General features: G+C 42.8%; 1 protein-coding gene and 1 long non-coding RNA gene across 3 annotated transcripts; one reads left to right on the top strand and one right to left on the bottom strand.

The window, feature by feature from the left end:
- Positions 1–4,163: 4,163 nt before the first annotated feature.
- On the top strand, positions 4,164–20,106 carry PLP1 (proteolipid protein 1). 2 transcript variants are annotated; one of them, XM_033110813.1, is made up of 7 exons: positions 4,164–4,455; positions 13,230–13,416; positions 13,893–14,154; positions 15,225–15,393; positions 15,872–15,945; positions 16,780–16,845; positions 17,991–20,106. In XM_033110813.1, exons 1-7 carry the CDS (start codon positions 4,452–4,454, stop codon positions 18,060–18,062), a joined length of 834 nt encoding a protein of 277 aa, XP_032966704.1. In that variant the 5' UTR covers positions 4,164–4,451; the 3' UTR covers positions 18,063–20,106. The 2 variants fall into 2 exon arrangements, with proteins under 2 accessions (XP_032966704.1, XP_032966710.1); XM_033110819.1 differs by having other exon boundaries at positions 4,290–4,455; positions 13,893–14,049; positions 17,991–19,797.
- Positions 20,107–22,290: 2,184 nt separating this feature from the next.
- Positions 22,291–26,092, bottom strand: LOC117025045 (uncharacterized). Its single transcript, XR_004423546.1, has 3 exons — positions 26,041–26,092; positions 25,645–25,761; positions 22,291–22,351 (listed from the first exon to the last, which is right to left on the bottom strand). It is a non-coding gene; the product is annotated as an uncharacterized LOC117025045 (long non-coding RNA).
- Positions 26,093–27,092: the final 1,000 nt, after the last annotated feature.

Raw genomic sequence — 27,092 nt, 5'->3', positions numbered from 1 at the left:
ATCTTAACTCTAATGACTCCTCTTTTCTAACCTTGAGTTTAACCACACACAAAGTGGTGAAAATAGTATCATAAAACTCCATGTACCCATCACCCAGCTTCAAAATTTTTCAATATTTGGCCAATGTTATTTCATCTAACCTTGTTATCATAATTTTCTAGGGAGGAAAAATCCCAGGCATCGTGACATTTCACCTCTAAATATTTCTCTATGCATCTTTAACTGATAAAGAACTCTTTAAAACCACCATCACCATGCTATTACCATGCCTAACAAATGTAACAAAGTCCTTAGTATTATCGGATCCCCACTGACTGATTTTGAATCCCACGGATCCTATAAACTGCATACCACTTGCCCTGCCTGGATTTCTAATGTGGGCCTCCTGCTAGCCTGAGAAGTGCAGAGAGTTGGAGACTCGGGCCACAGCAGCCTGAAGCCTGTTCATCCTCCCAGTGGCTGTTCTTGCTCAGGGCAGAGGCTTTCTATTCAGATATTCTTTTGGAGCAGCACAATCTCTCAAGCAACTTCGAAGCAATGTGAGTCTGGAAAGATGCATTACCTCGAGGTGGCTCTGTCCCTTGCCTGCTGGGTGGCATTTTTCTGTACCCCATGAGAAAAATGGAACAAAAAAACATTGATCCTCAGGAGTTGGGTATTTGACAGCCAAGGACAGTAGAAGTATTTCTGCTGTGCTCAGAGATCATATCAAACATGCCGCCTCTCTGCAGGGCCCACTGTGCCAAAGCTGGCCAAATTTCCATGTTGGTGGAGGTGGGTTATGTGGACAACTGATTTATCCACGGTGCTAGTAGCTGATTGGTGCTCCCCAGGCACTCCTTTCCTGGGCTTATTAATCTGATTATTTTGGCTTCCAGTCTACCTTGCACTTTATCCCCAAGTCATGGGCATCTCCCCTTCTCGAATACATATCCAACTCATCACCTGCCCCCATCCATCCTTGCACTGCTCCCTGAATCTTCAGGAGAGGAAGAAGAGCAGCCTCCACTCCCCCCGCCCACACCAGCTCAAAGTATGTGACATCTCTGGCCCTCAGCCCTCAGTTCTCTTGGCCAGAAAGGCACGGCTAAGCCAATCGGCATGAGGTTGGGTGTGGGGAGTTCTATCAGCAAGTACATAGAGCATAATATATTGCCTGCCAGCCAGCCAGCCAGCCAGCCAACCAGCCTTCTGTGTCAGGGCTAGAAAAGCTGTAAGAAGAAGCCTCTTGCATTCCTAAGCTTGATCTGGGAAGACATTATCTTGGGGAGGAGAAGCAGAACCTCAGCTCCAGGAGCCCAAATGCTGGCAGGTGACCCCCCAACTTTCACTGGTATTGTGCCTTCTCTGTTCCCCTTTGCGATCTTTTATGTAGACATGGAGAAGTGGACCACCAGATTGGGCACTTGAGCCCTTATTTAATTTCCTGGGAGAAACTCACTTCCCTGAGTTTCAGAGTTCACTCTATACAACGGAGCAAAGAGAACCCACATGTCCAGTGGCCTTCAAAAACCAGGTACTGTGGGATCACAGAGCAGAGAGTGGAGGGTAATACCCAAATGTTTTGTAATTATTTGCAAGAAAGCTGCGCAACCAAAGTAAGCTATGATCAAGGGGGCCAAGATCCTCTCCTCTGAGATACTATCAGAATTGAGTGAAGCCAACTGTTTATTAGTTTCATAAAATCCTCCATTTTTCCTACAGGCACCCAGTGCAGGCAGCAGGCTGCCACCAAGAAGGCTGGCAGTGCCCTCTTGAGGAATCCCTGGGCACTGCTGGGTACCCAGCTGGACTGGAAAACATTTTGCCAAGGGCACCCAGTAGAACCATTGGAAACAGAATCACAGGAATAGGTGGGGTTGGGTGGATAAAAAAGTCCCTTTGGGAGTCTGGAAACCAGAAACCCTATGAAGGCTGTGGGAAAGGCTCAGGAGAAGGGGTGGTGAGTGGGTGCTGAGGCAGAGTGTCAGGACTCCAGAGTAACTGCCTGCAGCACGCTAGATTCTGGGGAACTGGGAATCTTAAGGCACCAAGGACAGTAAGCATGACACAGTCACCTGGCCGAGCCCCTTTCCCATTCCTGGGCATAAGAACAAGATGGAGACAAGAAGGCATACTCCATCAAGGAGTGCAGAGAGAGAAAAAGAAACAAACAGAGACAGAGAAACAGAGACACAGAGAGATTGAGACTTGGGGAAAAGACAGCATGAATAGTAAGGCAATAGAGATGGAGGAAAGACGAAGAGAAATGTGTGGTAGGTCAACATAGTTGAAAATTTGGTATCTGCGGGTTTATTGGGAATACATCTTTTTTTCCGAACAGCCAAGGAGTCCCCAGAGCTGCTGCTGCTGAGAATCCAGGGGCAGATTTGTGAGAGGGCTCAGCATGAGCAATGTCCCCTGCATGCAGGGCTATCTCATCTATTCGGGCTGTGAAAAACCATCTCCCTCATCCTTAAATCAGAACCTCCAAAGTTTGGACTCAGTTCCTTCTGTCATCTGAGGAGCTGAGGGCACACATCTGGGGATTTCTTGCTCTTGATCCTCCTTCTCCAGGGCCATTCTGACAAGAACCATCCAGAAGTTAATTGTTGGCACAATCTTACAACTCAGCTACCTCAGCAGGTAAAATCTATGGCTGGAGAGAAAGGCTGGAGAGGTCAGATGTCCCGGGCCTCTGTACCCTCAGTCATACGGCCTAAGTCTGATCTGCTCTGGAAGCCTACTGTACTATTCTGCAAAAGAGGCAGCCTTCACAGGGGTCCTTTCTCCTTGAGCTGCTATAAGAGCCTTAAACACTGCAGGATGCAGGACTCTAGTAGACCCACAAGGGCATCTGCATGAGACTCACTCTTTTCCTAATGACAGAGCCCAAGCCAGAAACAAGTCCAAGGTCACAGCTCAAAGAGAAAACTGTAAGACACAATCTTGCTCTCTCCCCCAACAGGAAGATTCTAAGCTCTATTCAGCACCTCCTTCCTCTCCTTTCTGACCCCAAGGCAAAGCCATAGGAAAAACTCTAGGGGTCCATACCTTCTTTCCTTGGAGTCTTCCAACAGGTATTCCTCCAGTTATTTGCCAACCAGTTTCCTTACAGGCCACCCATGGTAGGATGTGGGCCTCAGGTTCAAGAGATTTATGCCTTTCTGAGGCTCCTGAAGGGATAGAAAACACTAACAAGGAGCCTAGATAGACACTGGTTAAGATTCATCTTTTCTATAATAGAAAACCTTCCCTGGCTAATCCCACTTGGCCCTGGGCACTCAAATACCTTCATAGTCTTTAGAAACACCTATTATTGGTAAAGCAGGTTTCATATATTATTCCCCTATTTTTGCTGCTTGGCCATTTTTTCTTAGTGTTTCTTTCTCTGAGGCAAGCACTATATTTACTTTCGCCTTCTCTCCACCTTCACCGTTACCTGCTGCTTCAACCCAACCCACTCCCTGCCTCTCACCAGCCTGGCCTCAGCTCTCTGATGATACTACATTCTCGGGATGGGATACTGACTACGTGATTCCCAGATCATGTTCTTGACTTGTCTCAAAGTCAATTACCCTCCTTGGAAATCACCCACATTCCTAACTCTGACATTTTCTTTAGCCTATTCTGTGAACCTGCACAGGTCTTGCCCGCTCTCTGGGTCTCTGTTGTCCTCTCGATAAAATTATTATAATTCTAGCCTCCTCTAGCTTTATCACAATCTGTTCGTGGAATTAACAGCTTGTATTTTGTCCTCATTCAGTTGGAGGATTTGGAGGAAATTATTTTAAAATACAAATTTTTCTTTATTGTGTTTATGGAGCTGGGTGTGGGGGGGTGCTTATTTGCTAAGGAGTCAGGTGAAGGGAAAGGTGGACAAGGCTAAGGGCAGCTATGAGTGAGGGGTGGGGTTGGGGCCAGAGTTGGAAAGACTCTGGGAGATAGCATGTGGGTTTTGACCTTGACCCTTCACCAGAGCTACCATTTCCATGGCTTCTGACACTTGTGCGGTCACATCCTACACCAAATAGATCTGAGGATCAGTTGGAGGCTTCCAGGACCTCTTCTTTTTATTTCCACCCCAAAACCACATTTCCAGATGTCTCTTCAGCAAAGTGAAATTCCACACAGACAAGTCTTAGGAAAAAAAAGAAAATGAAACAATTGGCAGTGAAAGGCAGAAAGAGAAGATGGAGCCCTTAGAGCAGGGAGTATCCCCGAGGAGGTGGGGACAAAGGAGGAGAAGGGGAGGAGGAGAGGAGGAGGAAAGCGGGCCTGTCCCTTTAAGGGGGTTGGCTGTCAATCAGAAAGCCCTTTTCATTGCTGGAGAAGAGGACAAAGATACTCAGAGAGAAAAAGTAAAGGACCGAAGAAGGAGACTGGAGAGACCAGGATCCTTCCAGCTGCACAAAGTCAGCCGCAAAGCAGACTAGCCAGCCGGCTACAATTGCAGTCAGAGTCCCAAAGCCATGGGTGAGTTTCAAAAACTTTAGCATGGAAGATTCAAGCAGGCACAGGAATGCTCAAGAGAATTTCCAACTTTGGGGTTCCGGGTTTTCAATAGTTTAAATGAGTTGTGTTTTGGCATTTGTTTTCTTTTTAATTCCTTAGCACTCAATTGGATTAACTCCTTCTCTGCTGTATTGAGATTGATGCTTTATTGCCAAAGAATTCCAGCAGTGCGTGGAGAGTCCCACAGGTCCTTGGAGAGAGTGCCCAGCGGGCTGGATGTGGTCATGTGTCCTCCTACCCCCTCACTTCCTTCTACCTTCTCTTTCACCCTGGTTCCCAGGCCCTGGTAATGGCCAGGTCAGCTGACATCCCTGGTTCTGCTGGAAGCAACTGAGTGCTGGCTAGCCCTCAGATATACTAAATAACTGCTTGCTTGATACAAAATTTGGACCTGTTTGCAACAGTAGGAAACTGGGGAATTGGGCAAGTTGGATTCAGGCTTGGCCATAGCTGAGGAGGCCAATCTCAGTTCAGGAAATGAAAATAAAGTCTTCAATGGCTTTACCACAGGGAATGGATATGAGTAGGGGTGTGTGTGTGTGTGTGTGCACGTGCGTGCATGTGTATGGGTGACCATATCTAGCAAATATCACAGACTTACCCTTTCTGAGGGCATGGCCCAGACTCTAAATCCCTGCTTTGACAAGGAGGCTGCAGGGACCTTAGGGATCTTGCTGACTTGGTTGAGTACTGAGAGCTTCTCTAGGTTCCATGATAAAAGAGAGAAGCTACGAGTTCTGATCTCTGGTAGTGTCTACTCAGAGCAAGGTGTGCAGAGCAGAAGAGTCTTTGTTCACACAGTATGCCACAGAGATGTGTAGACGTTGCTCCCATCTGGAAAAACAAGAGGAGCAGCTTGAATGTATCCTAAATGAAATGAAAGTCAATTGCCTTGTGTATTCACCATCAAATGTAGTACCCAGAAGACTCAAGGAGCATCCAGGAAGATAGGTTTTCAATTCCATTAAGCTGGTGTCAGCCTTTAGATTGTTTCATCCTGAAACACCGAAAGAGCTCTTGGAAGCATATGTTCAGGTAGGATAATTAAGAAGGTAGAGCACTGGACTAGACAACACAACCAGGTTGGAATCCCAGATCTGCCACTTATGAACTTCATGACCTTGGGTAGGTCACTGTGAGTTATCACTTTTTCATCTGGAAAATGGGGATCACAACTGTTTTGTATACTTTTCGGGTTGTAAAAATCAAGTAATAAAAATGTGAAAGTCCTCTGAAAATGGGCAAGCTCTATAACAATTGTAAATCATGATAATACTGATTATTATACAATAACTTGTGTGCAGGCTGACTCTTACTTTTTCCAAAGTGGTTATTTTTTCTTTTTCTTGTTTTCTTTTTTTTGGTCTGTACTTTGTACACTTGGGTAAGAATCATTTGACCACTTGAGTGTGGCCAGGTGAGAGGCAAATGTTGGAGAAAGTCAATTTTTGCCCAAGGTAACATCAGAAATGTCACCTAATGTTAGGGCAGCTGATTCGGTAGTTTGTGAATTAAAAACAGAGCGAGAGTAAAGAAGCATGCTGAATATTGCTTCCTCAGGGGGTTACAGCCCCGAGGAAAAGACAGGAACAAATAAGATGACCACAGGGACAGTTTCTTGTTATGGAAGCTGGATGATTTCCTCCGCGGAGATTGCCACAGATAAAGGCAGAGTTGAGGTCTCGTATTGTATCCCAGATTCTGATGGTGGGAGATACTTGGGCCAGGTGCATATGATGGAGTAGTCATTGAGTTTTCAGTTATTCAATAACAAAGTATCTCAGATACTTTGTAAATAATAGACCATCTCCAACAAGGAACTGAACTGTTACTACTTCTGAAGTGGAGTGAGTAGCTGTTTAACAATTGTAGTAGACAAATTATATCATGGAATCTGGGGTTGAAAGGAACTTTAGAAGCTGTCTGAGCCAAATCTCAATGCAGGAGTCCCTTCTACAACAGCCAAATAAACATTCCTACAGCCTCTTCTTAATCACCTCCAGGAACAGGGAGCTCACTACCTCAACCATATAGAATCCCATAGGATTGGAAGTAAAGAGGAACACTGAATTCAGCAGTGTCTGCACAAAAGGTTTATGGGGAAAATGATAGTTCATTAAATCTTGTCCCGACTTGGGAGGAGAATGTTCTAAATGAGTCTTTGGGATAACAACGGAACTGCAAAAGAGCCAAAGGGAAGTAGCTGATTATTCTCTGCTCAGTTACACAATGCCATTACTGAAGAGCAAAATGTTGGCTTCTGCAAGCCTGTTTCTGAGAACAGTGGCTGTTACCCTGGTAATCAGACTGTGATGCTTCTCTCTAAAGGTGGCTGTTTGCTGAACAGTGTAGTTTTGGCTGGCTCAGAGTAAGTGGGTGTAGCCCGGGCAAAAAGTGTACAGGCGGAGCAGGGGTCCAGTTTTACACAACACCTGAAGACTAACTGAGTCCCCCCATGACAGCAAGAATGCCGTAAGAATGCCAGGAGCTAAAAAGCAACCAGATCCTAACCAGCACGTTCATTTATGCTTCTTAGAGACATTGTCTGAAATGATCACAGATAGTCTTCCCTACCCCACTTCTGACCTAGGCCTTGCAGAGCCAGAGGAGCTCTTGGGGAGCCAGGCTGATAGAAAAGACTGCTCTGCTTCAAGGGGCTTTCATCCTAGGTTTGCGCTAGGAAAACAGGTTTACTCAACAGCCCGACAATTAGAACTACTCTCTCAAAACTGTCTAAGTAGTAATAGACTCAAGAAACCCCTGGAAGATGGGTGGGAGAGGAAGTATAGTTTCCAAACCCATCAAGGCAGAACGCCAGCCAGTGGCATTTTTTTTCTCTTGTTGTCCTTTTGTGTATTATTTTGAAGCCCTGAAAACCATCCTCAGGGTATAGTTATTGGTCTTGAAGGAAAACAACAGTAGAAATGCCCTCCTTGCCCACAGAACTTCAGATCCAGGGAAGTTCTAGTCAGGATAGTGACTTGATCATGAAGGGTGACATCAGCCACAGCAGAAAAACAGTAGTGTTCCCTTCCTTTCCCTCTGTCAGGGCCTACCCAGTGCCAAACTTTCATTAAAAGCCCAGCAAGTACTGATTGATTAATTTCTCCTTGGCTATTTTTAAATGGTCCTAAGGGTGATCTCTCAGCTCTGTGCTGGCTTCTGAGCTCTTTTCCAGGACTCTGGAATAGAGTCAGTGACATCCCAAGGAAGAGAACAAAGTCCCCCAGGTCACTTTCACACTTCACCTAAGGAGAGAGGAGGAATTGGTGGGAGACTGACCTAAGGAATAAGGTATGGAAACTGTTGTCGCTTAGCTAAGTGTCAGGTGCTTCTCTTTCACCTTCCCATATTTGGGCAAGGCAAAAATGGTGTGTCAGGGATAGAGTTTAACAATCAAGCTTCTGCCCCAGTCTGCCAACGTTTGGGCATAAATTGGTAGATGTGTGTGTGTGTGTGTGTGTGTGTGTGTGTGTGTGTGTGTGTTTGGGGAGGAGTGGGGAATATAGGAAACAAGGTGGCCCAGATGTTGTTGCCATGGCAATAATAATACTTGTTCAAAGAGGAGGCTGAGATTCCTTTTGACTTAACTCTGTCCACATGACTTGACTAACCAGCAGTCTTGGATTCCCATGCCCTAGTGGTTGCGAGGCCCCTTTCCAGCCCTTGAATGTTGTATAAGTGCTGATTTCATGTAGGAAAGACAAGATTATAGACAGGGCTTTGTCTGACCAGGATAAGGCCAGAAGCAAAAGTCTTTGTCTCTAGTACCTCCTGATAATTGTTGTTTTACCCTTAGAACACACCCACTGATCCCCACCCATCCCCAGTACCAGTCACAGCTACTTTAGCATCTTGGCCCTGTTAACTGCCTATAGGCCCTGATCAAGGAGGCCTCTGTTCATGGAGTGAGGTTAAGGGGTGGGTTCTTGGAGGAGGGTAAGACTGTAGTACAGATTAGAGACCTAGGGAGATGGGGCCAGTTTTTTACTCAATGAGCCTGCCTGTTGTTTAGCTCTTTTGTATAGAGTTCTATCTCTCCCTTTGTCAGCTGGGCTCAAGGGACAGGCTGGGAATTGTGCAAGGCACAATTGGTCTCTTTCTACCATCCCTTTCGATGAAAGCCCTTCCTCTCCTTCCTTTGATGAGTTCCCAGCTTCACACTGAATTTCCACCATGGAGCTGGTCCTTGAGGCGCACCCAGGGCATGGGAAAGGAGGGAGGGCTTGGGAGCTTTCAGATCTTGCTTAAAGAGACAGCATCACGATCAATACAGTCCCTTGGATGGACACCTCTCTTGATAAAAGTCACAACAGTCCTGTCGCTCTTTGTCAGACTCCTGTGAAGATCATCAGTGAGAAGGGCTTGAAGTTCTGTCACAATTTTGGGAGTTTGCAGATAAATCTAGTCAACACTGACTATTTCCCCTTTGCTTACCTTTTGCCCATGGGACTTGGTCATATACATTTTAACACTAGATAATATTAGCTTTGGTCTTTGATTCACAGACATAAGTTTGTTCTCTCCCCAAGACTGACGGGTCGTTGAAGAAAGAGACTGGACCTTATACTTCCCTTTTGTTTCTCATAGTATCTAGGTTGCTGCTAAGGTGTGTAATAATGGTACTGAATCCACATAATCAGAAAGGAAAGGAAAACACTGGGGAGGGTCATTATTTTTCTCTATGACCTCACACTAAAGTCAGTTGGTTTAATTCAATTGAGTTGCATTGGGTAATATTATTATTATGTAGTTCTTTTATGCCAACTCTACTATGTCGCAAGCTGTACTTAGCCTGGAAATGTAAGACTGTCTCTTGAGAGAGCCAAGGAACTTCTCCAGAATCCCTCACAGCCTTCTTGAATCACACCAATACCCTTTCAACCATGAAGGGTTCTGAAACGGAGAGCCTGTGGCTTTAGGCTCTTGTTCTCACATTCTCATGGACATGTCTTGGGCTGTGAAAAACGAACCCAATGGACCTTTCTCGGAATGTTTTGATTGGTGACTACATTTTTTTTTTTTTAAGGAGGGCGCAGCTCACAGTGGCCCATGTGCAGATTGAACCAGTACCCTTGGTGTTAATAGCACCACGCTCTAACCAACTGGGCTAACCGACCACCCTGACTGGTGACTAATTTGGTGAAGACACAATGTCTTGCATGTTCTGAGTTCTTCCCAGTTGGAACCCAAAATCTGATTTTTTTACTTGGACATACTGACAGATTCTTCACTTGTGATGAACTTGAATGCCCCCAGAAAAAACATTTCATTTTGATTGTGAAGAGATGGACACCTGATGCTTATGCTGATATTGTTGAACTGTTTATAGCTCAAGAGTGATAGATTGATCCAGGGCCATTTATTTCTGACTCCACGTTAGAGACTCATTCAAGCCTATGTCCTTCTTGTCCCTTGCTTTGAGTGGCAGTGGAGGAGAAAAGGTTGTGCTAAGTTATTTGAGCTCTATGAAACTAGAGGAAAAATGGATGCAAAAAGAAAGAGTATCGGTTGGTGATTCAGAGTTGCTCCTAAGGCTTAGCCCTTTATCATCCAGTAAGAACACTACACACTACATATGACGCTGGTCATTTGGATGACGATCCAGGGATCAGATACACTAAAGAGGAGTTTCGCTCATCTTTACAACCCTAGAGGGAGCATCAGCTAAAACTTAAAGTGGAATTCTCTGGGTAGTAAGTATTCAAGTTCCTCTACCCCTGATCACACCTGCACCACCATTTAGCCCTTCCCAGAGTGAAAAAGCTGGGGTGAGTGAGTGGGCACAGGATGGTCACTTGCTAGGGTGGATGGCTCTCTTTACTCTAAACAAACAGCTCTGCCATTGTTCCTTGGGTCTGACCCCCTCCCCACCCCCAGGCCTGTGGGCCCCTGCAGAATACCAATGAGGCTCCTGAGATCTCAGGGCAAAACAAGGCTTCTTTGTCTGGGGGAGCTATGCAGGGCTCTGTCCAAGCCCTGACCCTGTGCTAGGGAGAGAGGGAACAGTGGGGTCACTGACCTTCCCCTTCCCCCACCCCCAGGCTTCAGAGGCCTTCTTTCTAGAAGAGTCTAAAAGTTTGCGGGTGGGGAAGAGTTGGATATGCAGAGAAGGAAAATGGCAGTGCTATTTTTTTTTCAAGCTCCTTTTCTTGATTTATAGTCTGCATCTAGTATCTTAACTTGTTGTGAAAGAGGAAGATCAATTTCTGGAATGTTTCCTGAGAACAATGATCAATTTCCATTGCTGTGTTTTTCTCTCTTGGTGTATACATGCATGTGTGTGCACATTTGCATGTATACATGTGTGCATGTGCGTGTGCACATGCAACACACACACACACACACACACACACACACCATGGGCCAGCTCTGATGAGACCAAGCACTACTTACCAAGCACTACTGCAATGTTTATGATAAGTAAACTCCGCCTCCACTTACGGCAGCACTGCTACACACTGCTTCCAATAGAGGCCAAGTTTTCTGACAGCTGTGCTTCAGTTCTTGGAAAAGGAAAGAAATTCAGTTCTGCTACAAATGTTAACTACTTACTTTGCTTAACTTGAACTTCCAAGCTTCATCTTTGGTGTGATATACAAGAATCTTTGAGAAAGAGGCTCGTTGAGGACCAAGGAAGGGCTCTCATTTTAGAGAATGATGGGTAATAGGACCCACTCATTTTGTGATTCTGAGAACAGAGACAAATGCCTCTACCTCGGTTTTCCCATGATAGAGATAATTTGGTCTTTCAGAATCTGTTCACGTTGATGCAATTCAGCCATGCAAATCACCAGATGGTCAAACACTCAGGGCTAAAAAGAAATTGTATTAGTATTAAGAAGGTCGGCCAAAGGACTTCCCTAATCCCTCGTACCCTGGTATAGACAAGTGAACTTCACATAAAAATCCAAATGTAAAAAATTAATACAATTTATTTTCTTTCTGTAAGGAGTCCCAACATGCTTTTCCAAAATAGCAGCTTCTCAGCACATTTGCTGGTTATGTGTTTGTGTATGTGTGTGTGTGTGTGTGTGTGTGTGTACATATGTACAATTAGTTCACATATATATATATAATATATACACAAAAATGCAAAAATCATTCGTATATTATATCTATATACAGAGGGTGCTAAAAAATGTATACACATTTTAAGAAAGGAAAAAACTGTATTAAAATTGTAATACTTAGTATATACCAAGAACAAAAGATGAATACAAGTCACGTTTGACTTCTGCAATTACAAGAGGTGCTCAAAGTGGTTCCCATCAGCGTCCAGACACTTCTGATTATGGCGAACATTGATTATGGTAGAAAAGTAATACATAGATAACATCTCTTAAAATGTGTATACAGTTTTTTGGCACCCAGGTATATTATATGATACATGAACAGATATATAAAATCAGTGTGTGTGTGTATATACATACATACATATATATATATTTATATATACATATGTATATACATATATATGTATATATATATTTCTTTTCTGAAGAGATTAACATTTTTATTTCTTCTACCTTTTGGGGATCAGGCCAAGAGGCCAGAGGGAGCCATCCTTTCCCCATCTAGTGAGTCATCTACTTGAAATTTGTTACGTTTCAATCCATGTGGCACATTAGAGCATGGGGCTGGTACTTGGGGCACAGCTGCTCTCGGAATCTGTGACTTCTTGTGTGCCTTTATTGTTTTTCAGCAGGTCTGGGGATCTCAGGGACCGTTAGCACTTCAAGATACCTGTGTTCCCAGACCCTGGTGTGTTTTCGTCATGCCAGAAAGACCTTGCAGGCTTTGCTGACTTTGTATAAAGTCTCTTTGTAGCTGTTTTGACAGAACTGCAATGTAAGACTGAGGATGAGGACATTGTTTAAGCTGCAGGGGACAGATTAGCCATGTAAAATGTTCAGAAATCATTAAGCCTGCATTTTTATTACTGAGAATAATAATAGTAATTCTCCCATTACCATCTCCTGTCCTCTGCCAGTTCCCTCCATCCCTTTAGACTGCTCGCTACATATCTAGACTAAGAAGAATCAAGCATTCCATGCAGCATATACACACAACATTCAGAAATATCCAGGAGGGTGCAATTTCCAAAATCCACCCCTCCAACACACACACCTGGAATGTTTTTCAAGGCCCAAATCTTGTCTGACAGTACAGATATCTCTGGCCCTGTACTCATCCTTTCCTGGAACTTTAAGTGCATTATCCCTTTGTAACCACTTCCTTGACTACCTGAAATTGTTAGTTGAGAATATTAGGTCTACCTAACTCATTCTTCCTCAGTAAACAAGATTCCTATATGGCTGAATCTGTCTTTTATGTCTTCACATCTCACATAATACCTAGCACAATGCTAGGTGCACAGTAGGTACGCTGTAAGAGTTGATGAATGACTAAAACAAACAAATCAGAATGATAGGAAAGGAAGAGAATGATTTCATAACCTCCTGGCTTGCTACTTGAATTACTGATTATTAAAAAAAACACAATTTCTGTGAAGTAAAGGTAAAAATTTATTTTCAAGCATGGAACAAAATATGGTTTTCGGGTTAATCTCACATTTCTGAAGCCTGCAGATCTAGATTTTCCTGCTTTTGGATTGTGGGGTGATGCTCTATCCCTGCATGGGAGCACAGAGCCTGACTGGTCTGGCAGAGAGGTCTGAGTGGCACGAGCTGCCTGTTGTACATCCCTGACTGTTTCCCCTTCTTCTCCCCCAGGCTTGTTAGAGTGCTGTGCAAGATGTCTCGTAGGGGCCCCCTTTGCTTCCCTGGTGGCCACTGGATTGTGTTTCTTTGGGGTAGCACTGTTCTGTGGCTGTGGACATGAAGCACTCACTGGCACAGAAAAACTAATTGAGACCTATTTCTCCAAAAACTATCAGGACTATGAGTATCTCATCAATGTGTAAGTACCTGTCGTCCCACACAAACCCCTCTCTTTTTCCCCTCTCTCCATCGTGGAGATACAGAACTCATCAGTACCTTAGTGACTAGCCGGGGATTGGTGTGGCACCAGAAAGGATTCCTGAGTCTTTCCTCTGTGTGCAGACTCCACCTATGCCACATCTGAAGCCCTAAATGAGGGGAAAGGGCTATGTTCAGAAAGGAGGGCTCTGCCTGCCTGCCCTTGCTTTTCCCATGCATTCTAACTTTTGCTCAGTAGGGTTAACATCGACTGAATTGGAGCCTCCTCAGTGGTAGGTATGGAGAACTCAGGGGAGGCACAGTGACTGGACGGGGGAGGAACCTAGTGATCCCTCTAAAGAATCCCTAGCCTTGTTTACATGCTTTCTCAAGTGTCCACTTCACTTCTGCAGGAAGGGAACTGATTCCTCAATTAATAAGATTCTCTGGTCTCTTGTCTATCTGTTAATAATGCAGGATCCATGCCTTCCAGTATGTCATCTATGGAACTGCCTCTTTCTTCTTCCTTTATGGGGCCCTCCTGCTGGCTGAGGGCTTCTACACCACCGGCGCAGTCAGGCAGATCTTTGGCGACTACAAGACCACCATCTGCGGCAAGGGCCTGAGTGCAACGGTAACAGGGGGCCAGAAGGGGAGGGGTTCCAGAGGCCAACATCAAGCTCATTCTTTGGAGCGGGTGTGTCATTGTTTGGGAAAATGGCTAGGACATCCCGACAAGGTGATCATCCTCAGGATTTTGTGGCAATAACAAAGGGTGGGGGACAACTGGGCGTTAGTCTGTGGCCTCACCCTCACCCAAGGCTGGGTCCTCACCAGGGGCCTGGCTTTTGAGTGAAGAAGTGATGGCTACAGCCGAACGAGAAGATCAGGAAGAACGTGGTGCCCAGCTGGCTTAGCCTCACCTTTGAAAAGTTCCCTAGAAAATTTCATCTCAAAAAGAAAAACATGACTTTTGTGGGATGCTTTGTACCATCAGACCTTTTCTAAGCCATCCGTTGGTACCTCTTTACTCCTCTCCTAGGAGGGACCACCACAAGAGTAGATCTGACTGCTCAAGAGTCTAAAATACTACCCGTGAGATTGAGATGTAGGTACCTGATCTGACAGGGAGGGTGGATAATGGAAATTAAATAATTGTCTCCAAGGTGAAATTCACAATATTCTGGGATCCTGCACTGTTGGAGGACCCAGAGGGAACTAGGATAAATCGGCATATTTTATGCTTCATCTCTGTCTGAGGGCTATCCATGCTTCTACTGAAGCACACATTGGTTTTCAGACACAAAGGTCCTTTGGGGGCTAAACATCTGTGGGTTGTGGTGATGTCTTTTGTGGCCAGGAGTTGGCTTAGAAAGGTTTTTTTTTGGATCTGAAATCTAAATCTCCTGTTGGCTTTATTCGATGACTAGGGATCAAAAGTCTGGTGACAAGAAACATTTTCTAAGCTCAGCCTAAGGCAATAAACGGCACGACTTTCTTTCAAGATCTGTTTTGATTTCTTCACACCTTATATGCCCCCAAAATCTCCTGAAGCCTCTCTAACCCAGGGATCCTTCTCACTCCAACCCCCACCCATTCCCACCACCCTCCGTCACACTTGGAGCCAGTTCTCTAGTAGATACTGCCAATGACATTTGACAGAGGTGTTCTGCTTACTAATTTCATTTGGTGGAGATCCTTGGAATTTGGTTTCATGTCTGGCACATGCCACTCCAGGATCTCCCAGTTTGTGTTTTGACGTCTGCAGGCTAATGCTCATTTCTAATCACTTCATGTCAATTGTTTTAGTTTGTGGGCATCACCTATGCCCTGACCGTTGTGTGGCTCCTGGTGTTTGCCTGTTCTGCTGTGCCTGTGTACATTTACTTCAACACCTGGACCACCTGCCAGTCTATTGCCTTTCCCAGCAAGACCTCTGCCAGTATAGGCAGCCTCTGTGCAGATGCCAGAATGTACGGTGAGTTAGTACATGGGTGCCTTCGTTTCCCAATCCCCTTATGGAAGCATTATATATTTGGTTCTCTGCTTAGGGTAAGGGGGGTAGTAATTATGAGAAAAATAAGAGTATGGATGCCTGGATCTTAGTTTGTTAATCCCTGTCCACTGGAACTGGAGAGATTTCTTACCTTGGAAGGAAACTTCTTGGAAGTGGGGGGAAAGGGGGTTTCTCAGCTGTACACGCTGCTCTACGCTAGCTGATTGCAGTTCCCAACCCAGAAGCAGCACATTTCAATAGCAAACACAAGATTTTTACAACTGTTCAATACCACCTTCTATTTTTTGTAAATGTTTAGAAAAGAGGAACCTGATTGTTAATAGGATCCAACTTTTCAGCCAGGATGATTAAAGATGGAAGAAGGGCTCTGAAGGGAAATCTCCATGTAGCCCCATGACTCCATGAAGCTCACCTTGGTTGACTTGTGTGTCTTACTTAGGTGTTCTCCCATGGAATGCTTTCCCCGGCAAGGTGTGTGGCTCCAACCTTCTGTCCATCTGCAAAACAGCTGAGGTGAGTGTGCCATTTGGGTTACTTTACAATGGAGTGGCTAGTACCATACAAATTCCTACCCATGGCCTTCAATTTTAAGGACCACGGTTTCTCTTTGCTGGATTTTGAGTTAGCAGATTGTCTTTTACAAAATATTGGCTGAATATGCATGAGTCAATGAGCATAGGTGGTAAAAATATCTATTTTCCCTAGAGCTGCATAGAAAAGACTTCCATTCCAAGATTTCCTCCCTTAAAAGAGACATTTGTAGATTTAGGTGAAAATACAGCTTAATGGTAAAATCCCCCAAATGAAAATTTGCATTCTTTTAGTTAAAAACCTTATCAAGAAAATGAGTTGTGCATAGAGACATTCATGGGTTTTACAAAACACCTTCAGTTTGTAACTTCTCAATGTCTAATAAGGAGGAAAAAAACAGTACATTTGAAAAAGGAAAACACTGTATTGAGAGTTGATATTGTACACAAATGAGGTAGAGGAATAAAAGTAAGTCCTGAGGAAGAATGCAGTAAATAATTTATTTGAAAACAAAATATTGACTTTAAATTTTGGGATCCAAGGTACAATTGTAGGGAACCAGTTGATTAAAATATTTTATGAGTATTCTGTGTTCTGGGTGCTATGGGGCTAGGTGCTATGGTATACATTGAAAAATGGGAGGTCTACACTCAGGGAAGTAACAACTTAGTTAGAGATGCAGAATTAACACACAGGAAGATATCAATAGATTCAGAAAGGTGCATGCATAATCTACAACAGCTGCATGCATAATCTACAAAAATACTCATTTTTGCTGTTGCAAGAAACAGTTCTTCCCTTTGAATTTTCTTGCAGTTCCAAATGACCTTCCACCTGTTCATTGCTGCATTTGTGGGGGCTGCAGCCACACTGGTTTCTCTGGTGAGTTGTCTTTGAATGACTCTGGCAAATATACGGTACTGGGATAGCTGGGATGCTGGGATGCTGGGTCCTGGGGTCCAGCTATGCTGAAAGGAAAAAAGACAGATTCCTTCTAACCTTGAAATCGTGGAAAGAAGCTACTGGGAAGAGACTGCAAAGTGTAGGGACTGTGAAATTCTACTTCAGAAATTAGACAGGAACAAGAAGAGTGGTGTGAAGAAAGAGGAGGTAAGAGATTCATAGTCAAGAATGATGATATTTAGCATTTACAGAGCAGGTAATATTGCCAAATGCTTTGCAGTTGTACATTACAATTAATTCTCAACACGCCCTGGTCAGATCAATGAGAAGAACACTGAAACATTACTAAAAATGGTCCTCCTTTCCCCCCGCCAAAAGCCTGGAATTCTATATACTGTAAATAGGACTCCATCTTGGACACTCTCCAAGGGATTTAGTTACTCTCCTGAAAATACTGGGAAGGACTTCTAAACAGTATGAGAACTGTTATTACTATAATGTGATCCTATGTCCCAAATCTTGCTGATGGTGTTACAGTGCAGTGTCAGTGTAGTGCGTTTGTTGTTGAGATTAAGAACCTAGGGCATTGAAGGGTGAAACAATTTATCTGAAGTCATTGAACAAGTGGTGAATGTTTAGGATAAGCTCACAGACCTCCTGGCTCCTACTGCTGAGGTTTTTATACAGAGTTGAGTGACTTTTCATTTTCTAAAATAAATTGATGCTTTAGGCACGAGAGGGCTGTGCTGCATGGTGGGGCTGTGTGTCTGCAGCAGGCACCGTATGACTCCAGATCACTCAGACATGCATATAGGATGACGGCAGAGCCCATGCATTGTTTGCTTTCCTGAGGAAAACTCAGTGCTAGGCCAAGCATAGGTGTGGAATAAATCCATGTTGAGTTTGTTCTCTGGGCCTGGGCCATCGGAAAGAAATGCCTCCGAGAGGACTTCTAATCAAGCACATAGGGCGAAAGCCTGGGGCATGCTGCTTTTTATAGAACAGGGGTTTTCCCTTTATTTAGCTATGACTTTATTTCGACGCTTCTTCATTCCCAAAAGGACTGGAGGAGGGACAGCTTCCTTTTCTACTCTCACTCATATTCTCTCTTCTGTTCCCTACAGCTCACCTTCATGATTGCTGCCACTTACAACTTTGCCGTCCTTAAGCTCATGGGCCGAGGCACCAAGTTCTGATTGAGTGTAGAAATGTCCCTTTCTCTAATAGCGAGGCTCTAACCACACAGCCTACAATGCTGCATGCCCCGTGTTAACTCTTTGCCTTTGCCACTGACTGGCCCTCTTCTTACTTGATGAGTGTAACAAGAAAGGAGAGTCTTGTGGTGATTAATGTCTCTCTGTGGACTCTCCCCTCTTATGTACCTCTTTTAGTCATTTTGCTTCACAGCTGGTTCCTGCTAGACATGAAAAATGCTTAAGATGGTGACTCCCCAACTGCAAGTCACAAAGAAATGGAGGCTCTAATTCAATTTTCAAGCATCTCCTGAGGACCAGGAAGTATTTTCTTCTCAAAGGGCACTTCCACTAATGGAAATAAAGTGGAAAGAAAGATGTTCAGGTAGAGAGAAGGGATTTACCTGGTCCCTTTGCCATCGATAGGGGCCAAACATATTCTCCTTAGTGTGCAAAACAGAACATTCCATCTCCCTATTATCACTGAAGATACAAGGGAAAAAGGAATGCCAGCAAAACAGTAAGAGCATTTGCCCACATCTACCTATTGCAGCTGGGAGAAGGGGGTCAAAGCAAGGATCTTTCATCTATAGAAAGAGAGCACTGACCCCAATGGCAAAGGACTATTTAAGCCCTAACTCAGCCAACCTTACTTATAGCATAAGGGAGCGTAGTGTCTGTGTAAACAGAGGGGGCACCTGGCCTTATACCTCGCTAGAAAAGAGAAACAGGGTGTTGTCAGCATCTTCTCACTCCCTTCTTCTTGAGAATAGCTACTACGACAACCATGTGATTTCCAAGGAGCTGGGAATAGAGAGAAGCTCAGATGAAGAAAGACTGGCTTGAGGAGTGGCAGTTGCTAGTGTCTAAAGGTGTAAACCGAGCCAGCCCTCTGGTAGACACAGGACAGAGAGCTCTTTGGATAGCACGTCTTTTTTTTCTGTTAATTAGTTGTGTATTCTGGCCCCTGTCATATCTTCACAATGGTGCTCTTTTCATGGGGTATTATTCATTCAGTCATAGTAGGTGATTTGAAGATCTTGATTTGTTTCAGAATGAGGCACATTTCACATTTTCTAGTTTGTTTATCACTTGGTTGGGATTGTATCAGAAAGGTCTGGAGAATGATTCTTTGAATATGATTCTTTAACAAATGAAAATTGGACATTAAACACCACGAATGATATGTAAAATTGGCTAGTTCCATGCATCTATTGGGATTTTCTACAAATTATTCTGCCTTTTGCAGAAACAGATTTGGTGAATTTAAACCTCAATTTGAATAAGCTATTATTTTAATCGTTAGTTGATTGTTTTTTCTAGCTAGTGGGAGATGATTTGATTTAGCAATGTTGCCTTGGTGTGTTAAAGAATCAGATTTAACATACAGGTTATTCTCTCCTGGTATAGATCACGTAACTGAATGCACCAGCCATCAGCTATTCAGCTGGCAAGCTTCCACAGAAAAGGAAAGGTGGAAAGAGTTTGAAACCTGAATAGCTCCCAGGTTTCAGTCTTTCTCATTTGTTAACTGGGTTAAAAAATAAAAGGCTGACTGGTCTTTATTGAAGGGAAGATTTTACAGGTATGACTGTAGGTGGTTCTTTTGTTGTAAAGAATTGGATTTTTTCCCCTCCTAAAGTGCTTTCAGCAATGTTTAAGGAGATGTAAGATCATTACAAAAACATACTTGATATTTGTTTTCAGACCAGTATACCAGATAAGCTTCCGGGCTGCATAAAGGGAGGAGATGGAAAAGGTTCTGTAAGAAACCAATCAAGATCAAGGAAAGTGAAGTAATTCATACCTTGTGTTTTGTTTTGATTTAATAACATAACAAATAACCAGCCCTTCCCTGAAAACCTCCCAGGCATACATACACACATATACACACAAGAAGAGAGTTAATCAACTGAAAGTATTTCCTTCATTTCTGATATAGAATTTCAATTTTAACACACATAAAGGATAAACTTTTAGAAACTTATCTTACAAAATGTATTTTATAAAATTAAAGAAAATAAAAATAAGAATGTTCTCAATCAAACAGTGTGTCCTTTTAGTGAATTGTTCTGTTTATCCCCGCAATAGAACTCAGATAATTGTACCTTTATTGTGTTTGTCCAAGAAGCTCATTTATTTTTCAGGTCATCCAAGTAATTCTCACAATAAGTCTCTGAAACAGAGTAGATAAATCACTTCCACTTTTATAGCTGGAGACACTAAGAAATAGAGGCAAAATATATTACCCAAAGAAACCCAATAAGTACATATATGAGCTTGGACTAGAACTCAGATCTTGATGCCAATTCATTGCCTGTTTTAAGGTTTCTTTTTGCTTAATTGTATTAAGAGTGTTCTGCTAATTCAGAGTCAGACATGGTTACTTCTTTAATTATGATAATGATGCCCAGCTCTGGTGTGTTTAGGATTTAGTTATGGTTAGCTTTTCTTTGAATTGTTTGAATTTTCCAATAATGAGACCTTAGTACCTCATACACGAGTAATGCTTAGCTTTATCTGCAAAGTACTGGATGAAAGGTTTAATGTTGAGGGCAGAGCAGATATGGTAAGGGCAATGTTAATTTAAACGGTCTGTGGCAGGACGGTATTAAAATAATTCATTGACATCTACTACCCTGATTGGCCAGCCCACTAGCCCACTTTGGGACAGCGCATTGAATGCCTGTCAGAAGCCCAGGTGAGAATTTGACACTCTTGAACAGTACGCTAAATACCAGCCTAAAGAAAGCTGACTTAAAATTAGCTGTAGATTCATTGTCCCATAGTTGCAGCTGGCAAGGAGCATGACTGGAGAGAAAGGAGACTTCAGCTGGGGGCAACAAGTTGAGGAGTTCTGTTCAAAAGTAGTTTCAATTTAATCTCCTGATTTCTGCTTCACCACAATTAATATTCTGCAAGCAAGTCTGGTTGGATGACTTTAAGACAGAGAATAAAGATATGACAGGGACTTATTTTTAGACACTGGCAAACAAAGACACAACACCATATTTTGGAGAATTGATTCAGGGTGCTATAGAGTGAATGTATTTTTGCATCAGAGGAGCGAGAAGCCAATTCCCAAGAAAGCTGTGTTCTCCATCTGCCCTTATTTGGCTCTGCCCTCTGGGACGGATCTATAGATGGAGTTTCCAGGCTCTCAGAAGCTGAGAGCAACTCCAGTCTATCAATTGAGCCCATTGTTCTTAGCTCTCCCACACACCATGAACCTCCTTTCTCTGAACTGAAAGAGCTTTCTTTGTGCTTAGATCAGCCAAAGATAAAGATGCAGCAGTATAAACAAGAAACATTTTCTTACAGCGTCAGTTGTATTGCTTTTCCTATCTTCAGGGTCAGTATTGCATGCATTTATGCAGGGTGTGGAAGCTGCAGCTTGGGCCAGAGCAACATTCCTTCATTCATTAATTGAGTCTACAAACATTTATGGAGCACCTACTAAGCTTTGTGCTAAACCCTGGGAGGTTCAGGTTTGGGGGTGGTGTGGGTAGAAACATGGTAAAGATATGATTTTACATTCAAGGATCTCACTCAGCCTCAACCAGAGCAGAGAAGTCTCCCAGGGTGGAGCGAAGTGGAGGCAAGAAACATGCAAGAAGTAATCTGACCAGCTGACTGCAATGGGTGTCTGAATTTTCCTCTCAGTGTGTGGGAGAGGTGGTGGTGAAGGGCCACGACTTCACGTGGCTCTGGTCCTCTGGGCCCTGATAAAAACAAAACTTCAATTTAGAGTCCTAACAACTTGTGACTTGCTCTCTCTATGTCACCCTGATTCTGGCCTTACATGTGACAGTATTTATGCATATGCTGTCACAATGCATGTGTGTGCTTCCACCCACTCAGTCATCTGAGGAGTCAAAAGACACATGGATCAGGATTCACACAAACACAGACTATGCATCACGGCTTTTTCTTTCCATCCAGGCTAAATCTGAGAAGCCATGGAAGGGTATGATAAGATGCAAGGTACTTCTCTCTTTGAATTTCCTTACTGTGGGCACAGATAGTGTCTCTATTTTGACATTAACAGTTAGTTTGATGACTATTAAGTAACAAATGGAAGAAATATTCATTCTTACAAAAACAAAATCAAAACTTGGCGGTTTCTTACATCCATAGCAGGTAAGAAATTCAAGTCAATATCTACACAATGGGAAAGATTTTCGTAGTTTACTCACTTGATTTGAAACAAGCAACCATGCTGTTCGCAATTTTTGTTGTTCTGCAAAGTTTGGTGTCTGTGTTTCTGCTCTGGTACTCCTTGAATTGATCTACTTTATTCCAAAGGAAAGAAAAATAAAATAAAGTAGGGAGCATTTTCCAGGTTTTGAAATAACCAAAGGAAATCCAACCTTAACATTTTATTCAAACCTTCAACAAATATTTATTTAAAAAATTCTTTATGCCAAGAGTTATGCTAAGTGCTGGTAATACAGCAGTGAATAAAACAGACGAGGTCTCTAATGCCGTAGAACTCAACTAAAGACAGAAAGGGTTAGGGAGGGAGACAGGAAGCGTGCTGAAGAATGAGACTAACATCCTTTGATAGAAAAGGTAGAAATGATAGAATCACGGAGAAATTGTACAGTCCCATGAGAAACAAAGGGTCAAGTAAAAGACAATGTAGGCATGCAAGTCTGTATCTAAGGAAAGAGGCCTAGCGTGCTATGGTATTTAGGGTCAAAAAATGTTAAATGGCCTTGTACTATTTTCCTCACCAACGTGGACAGCAAGCCAGCTCTGGGTTCTGAAGGAACTAGCTTCATTGATACTCCACGTACTATGTGAAACTCTACCTTTTGAACAGGAAGGGAAAACCACAAAGCTGGATCTGACAATTATACTTTAATGTCAAACAAGTCAGCTGATATTTGAAAATGTATGGATGGCTCAAATTCTATTTGATGACTTGCATTCACATGTAGAACTGCTTAAAAACAGAAGGGAAATGTGGCCCTTGCAATCAAAACTCTCTTCCATGCACCCAAATGTACCAGATATGAATTTTGTGGAACCTCATTTGATTTGAAATCTGAAATCAGCCACATTAACAAAAAAATGTGAAAAGAAACATCAGCATTCTCTTATATGCAGATGATATTATCACAAGATAGGAGTGGTCTTAGTAAACCAATGTCTCAGCTAATTATTGTTAGGAAAAAAAGCCTACACGTCAAATTTTCTAGAAAACAAATTTGTAATAACAATACCTGACTTCAAATTATACTACAAGGCTACAGTAATCAAAACACCATGGTACTGGCATAAAAACAGACACATAGATCAATGGAACAGAATAGAGAGTCCAGAAATAAATCCATGCCTATATGGCCATTTAATCTACGACAATGGAAGCAAGAATGTACGATGGGGTAAAGACAGTCTATTCAATAAATGATGCTGGGAAACCTGGACAGACACATGCAAAAAAATGAAGCTGGACCACCTCCTTACACCATATACAAAAATAAATTCAAAATGGCTTAAAGACTTAAATGTAAGATCTGAAACCATAAAATACCTAGAAGAAAATATAGAAAGAAACTTCACAGACATTACCCAGAGTAAGATTTTTACTGATATATCCCCTCGTGCGAGGGAAGTAAGAGAAAAAATAAACATGTGGGATTACATCAAACTAAAAAGTTTTTTCACAGCAAAGGAAACCATTAATAAAACAAAAAGGGATCCTACTGAATGGGAAAAGATATTTGCCAATGATATATCTAATAAGGGATTAATATCACAAATGTATAAAAAACTCACTCAACTCAACTCCAAAAAAACAAATGACCCAATTAAAAAATGGGCAGAGGACTTGAAGAGACATTTTTCTAAAAAGGACATACAGATGGCAAACAGACATATGAAGAAATGCTCAACCTCACTAACCATCAGAGAAATGCAAATAAAAACCATAATGAGATACCATCTCACCCCAGTCAAAATGGCTACCATCAATAAATCAACAAACAACAAGTGCTGGCGCAGATGTGGCGAAAAGGGAACGCTTGTGCACTGTTGGTGGGATTGCAGGTTGGTGCAGCCACTATGGAAAACAGTATGGAGGTATCTCAAAAATCTGAAAATGGAACTACCCTATGATCCAGCAATTCCACTCCTAGGTATCTATCCGGAGAAATCCAAAACTCCAATTCAAAAATCTTTATGCACTCCTATGTTTATTGCAGCACTATACACAATAGCCAAGACATGGAAACAACCGAAATGCCCATCGGTAGATGATTGGATTAAGAAACTGTGGTACATTTATACAATGGAGTACTACGCAGCTATAAAGAAGAAAGAAATCTTACCATTTGCAACAACATGGATGGACCTAGAGAACATTATGTTAAGTGAAATAAGTCAGACAGAGAAAGATAAGTACCATATGATCTCACTTATATGCGGAATCTAAAGAAAAGAATAAGTGAATGAACTAATTAGAAATAGTTTTGGAGACAAAGAGGAAATCTGAGGGTTGCTAGATGGGCGGGGGGTTGGGGGGAAGGGGGAAGGTAAGGGGATTAGAAAACAGTCAGTAACCACAAGATGGCCACGGGGTTTGAAAATTAATCTGGGGAACGTAATCAATAATGTTGTAAAGATTTTGTAGGGAATCCGATGGACACGGGTCCCATTTGGGAGACCACCTCAGGGAAGATGTAGATGCCTGATCACTGCATTGTACATCTGAAGCTGAACAATAATGAATGCCAACTATAATATTATATATATATGTGTATATATATGTATGTATACACTTACAAGAGGCAGAGTACAGCATTGGGAGTGGAGATAGTGGAAATGGGATGGCTCGGTGCGATGTCAGAGAGATAGTGGATGGGGGGAGGGGGGTCCACAGTGTGAGGGATATAAATGATAAACGTCTAAGAAAAAAACCCAAAAAACTCATAGACACAGACAATAGTTTAGTGGTTACCAGAGGGTAAGGGGGGTGGGGGGTGGGAGATGAGGGTAAGGGGGATCAAATATATGGTGATGGAAGGAGAACTGACTCTGGGTGGTGAACACACAATGTAATTTATAGATGATGTGATACAGAATTGTACACCTGAAATCTATGTAATTTTATTAACAATTGTCACCCCAATAAATTAAAAAAAAATTGTTAACATGGGCTGGCTCTAACAAGATGCAATTTAGAAGGGCTAGATGTATTTACACAGCATTAAGTGCCATATTGAATATAGTAATAGACTCTTATCCCTATCTCTCCCAATGAATAGCATTAGTACAAGACAGGAGTAAAAGGTTGAGCAGCAGCACATGGGAAAAACAACTAGGAGGAATAATTAATAATTATCTCCTTGTGCCTAGCCCAGAGCCTAGCAATAACTACTTGAAGAAGGTAAAAAGAAAGGGAAGGTGGGAAGAAGGAAAGGAAGAAGTGAAGAGAGTTTGGTGTATCTGCAAAGAAAGTTAATGTAATTTTAGGTTGAATTAGCAGGAGTTGATTATCTCAAGAAAATTCCACAGCAATGAAGTTACTGGGGAGAGGAGTAGTTGGAAAATGGAGGACTCCTTGAGGCCCAAAACTTACCTCACCTTCCCTCTATGTGCCAGGACATAGGCTGCCAATAGATCTTACGCAGGTGTAAAAGCATCTGATGGTCAAAAATTTACTCTGTGGTCTTCCAAACACACCTAAAATGATACACTTTAAGAAAGAAATAACAAACAGAGTCAAGGAATTGTAATAGATAAATACAATGTGAGAGGGGCAATAGATTGGAGGAGGGGGCTTATCACTTTGTGAGGGGTGAAATGTCTAAAAAAAAAAACAAAACAAAAAAAGAAAGAAAGAAACAAATTAGAGTTTGCTCTGAGGTCAGTGCTCAAAACCCAAAGAATCATCCTAGACTCTTCCTTCATGACCCACATAGTCCTGTCCATTCCACCTTTTCCTTCTGATTGCAATTGAAACTTGAATGATTACCATAGCCTCCTCTCTGCTCTTCCTTTCTATGTTCTAGCCCCAAATCCAATCCACCCTCCTCGCTAGAGTCAGAGGACTCTTTAAAAAGGAAATTCTATCTCCAGTAACTTTTTTGTTTACAACGTTTTACTGAAAGCCTACACTGGTAGTGACTCCTGTGTAGCCTTCCTCCTCCTCCTCTCCTGTATCACTGTCATCCCTACCTCCCCCCCCCCATTCTTCCCATAATAAGATTCAGCCCTTCTCTGCCTCTCCCACTGTGAAAGGACTCTTCTCTGAAAGAATAACATTTCCTAGGCTTCCTTCACTGAATTATTCATCTTTGCTGCCTGGGCATGACAAGACTTCTCATTAAAAGCCATGGGTGGGAGTGGCCTACCCAGCCCCAACACCCACAGCTAGCTAGAGAGAAAGCCAAGGGGAGAAAGAGGTGCGGGGCAGGGGTGGGAGGTTTCACCGAAGGGCCTGTGAGAGTGAGTCCCTGAGACCCAGGTGGCAGGAGGGTGATGGGACATGTGGAGGCTCTTCACCGCAGGGTGACCACGGTGCTGGTCAGCTGTGTCATCTTTCTCAAAAGCTTTGGACAAACAGCGAAGGCCTGATCCCGCCATGCTTCCCAGCCCTAGACTTCCAGGGCTGAGCAAAGAAAATCCAGTCCTGGGATTGAAGAGATCTCAGCCTCTGTCTACGCCACTGATGTTAAGACAGAGGGATTGTAATGGTGGCAGTAAATCTTCTATTTTTGATATTTGGATCTCTGGTATAATTCAAATTAATAAGTGCAATTTAGCTTGGGAATTTTTGAAAGCTTTATTTTCTTTGCCTCCTAATGATTCTGCTTCCTATACATTTACTATGCAGTTTCAGTGCTTCTATTTACTTAGGCCCAGTGCTGGCCCTGTGACTTGGGAGAGGTTTTGCATCTGTATAGGATCCACTTTTCTGGCTCCAACTTAAATCTACATAACATATGCAAAGGTTGCGATAATCAGCTTTACCGCACCTTCCCCCACCCCCAACTACAGGAAAACATAAAACTGGAGACCCAAAAA

The sequence above is a fragment of the Rhinolophus ferrumequinum genome, chromosome X, assembly GCF_004115265.2.
Source record: "Rhinolophus ferrumequinum isolate MPI-CBG mRhiFer1 chromosome X, mRhiFer1_v1.p, whole genome shotgun sequence".
In the NCBI taxonomy this organism is placed as follows: Eukaryota; Metazoa; Chordata; class Mammalia; order Chiroptera; family Rhinolophidae; genus Rhinolophus; species Rhinolophus ferrumequinum.
This window is presented reverse-complemented; position numbering and strand designations above follow the sequence as displayed.

Coding starts and splice junctions, on each gene's coding strand:
- PLP1 (XM_033110813.1), top strand. Junction 13,417..13,892: donor TATGAGTATCTCATCAATGT/GTAAGTACCTGT, acceptor TTAATAATGCAG/GATCCATGCCTTCCAGTATG. Junction 16,846..17,990: donor CAGCCACACTGGTTTCTCTG/GTGAGTTGTCTT, acceptor TGTTCCCTACAG/CTCACCTTCATGATTGCTGC.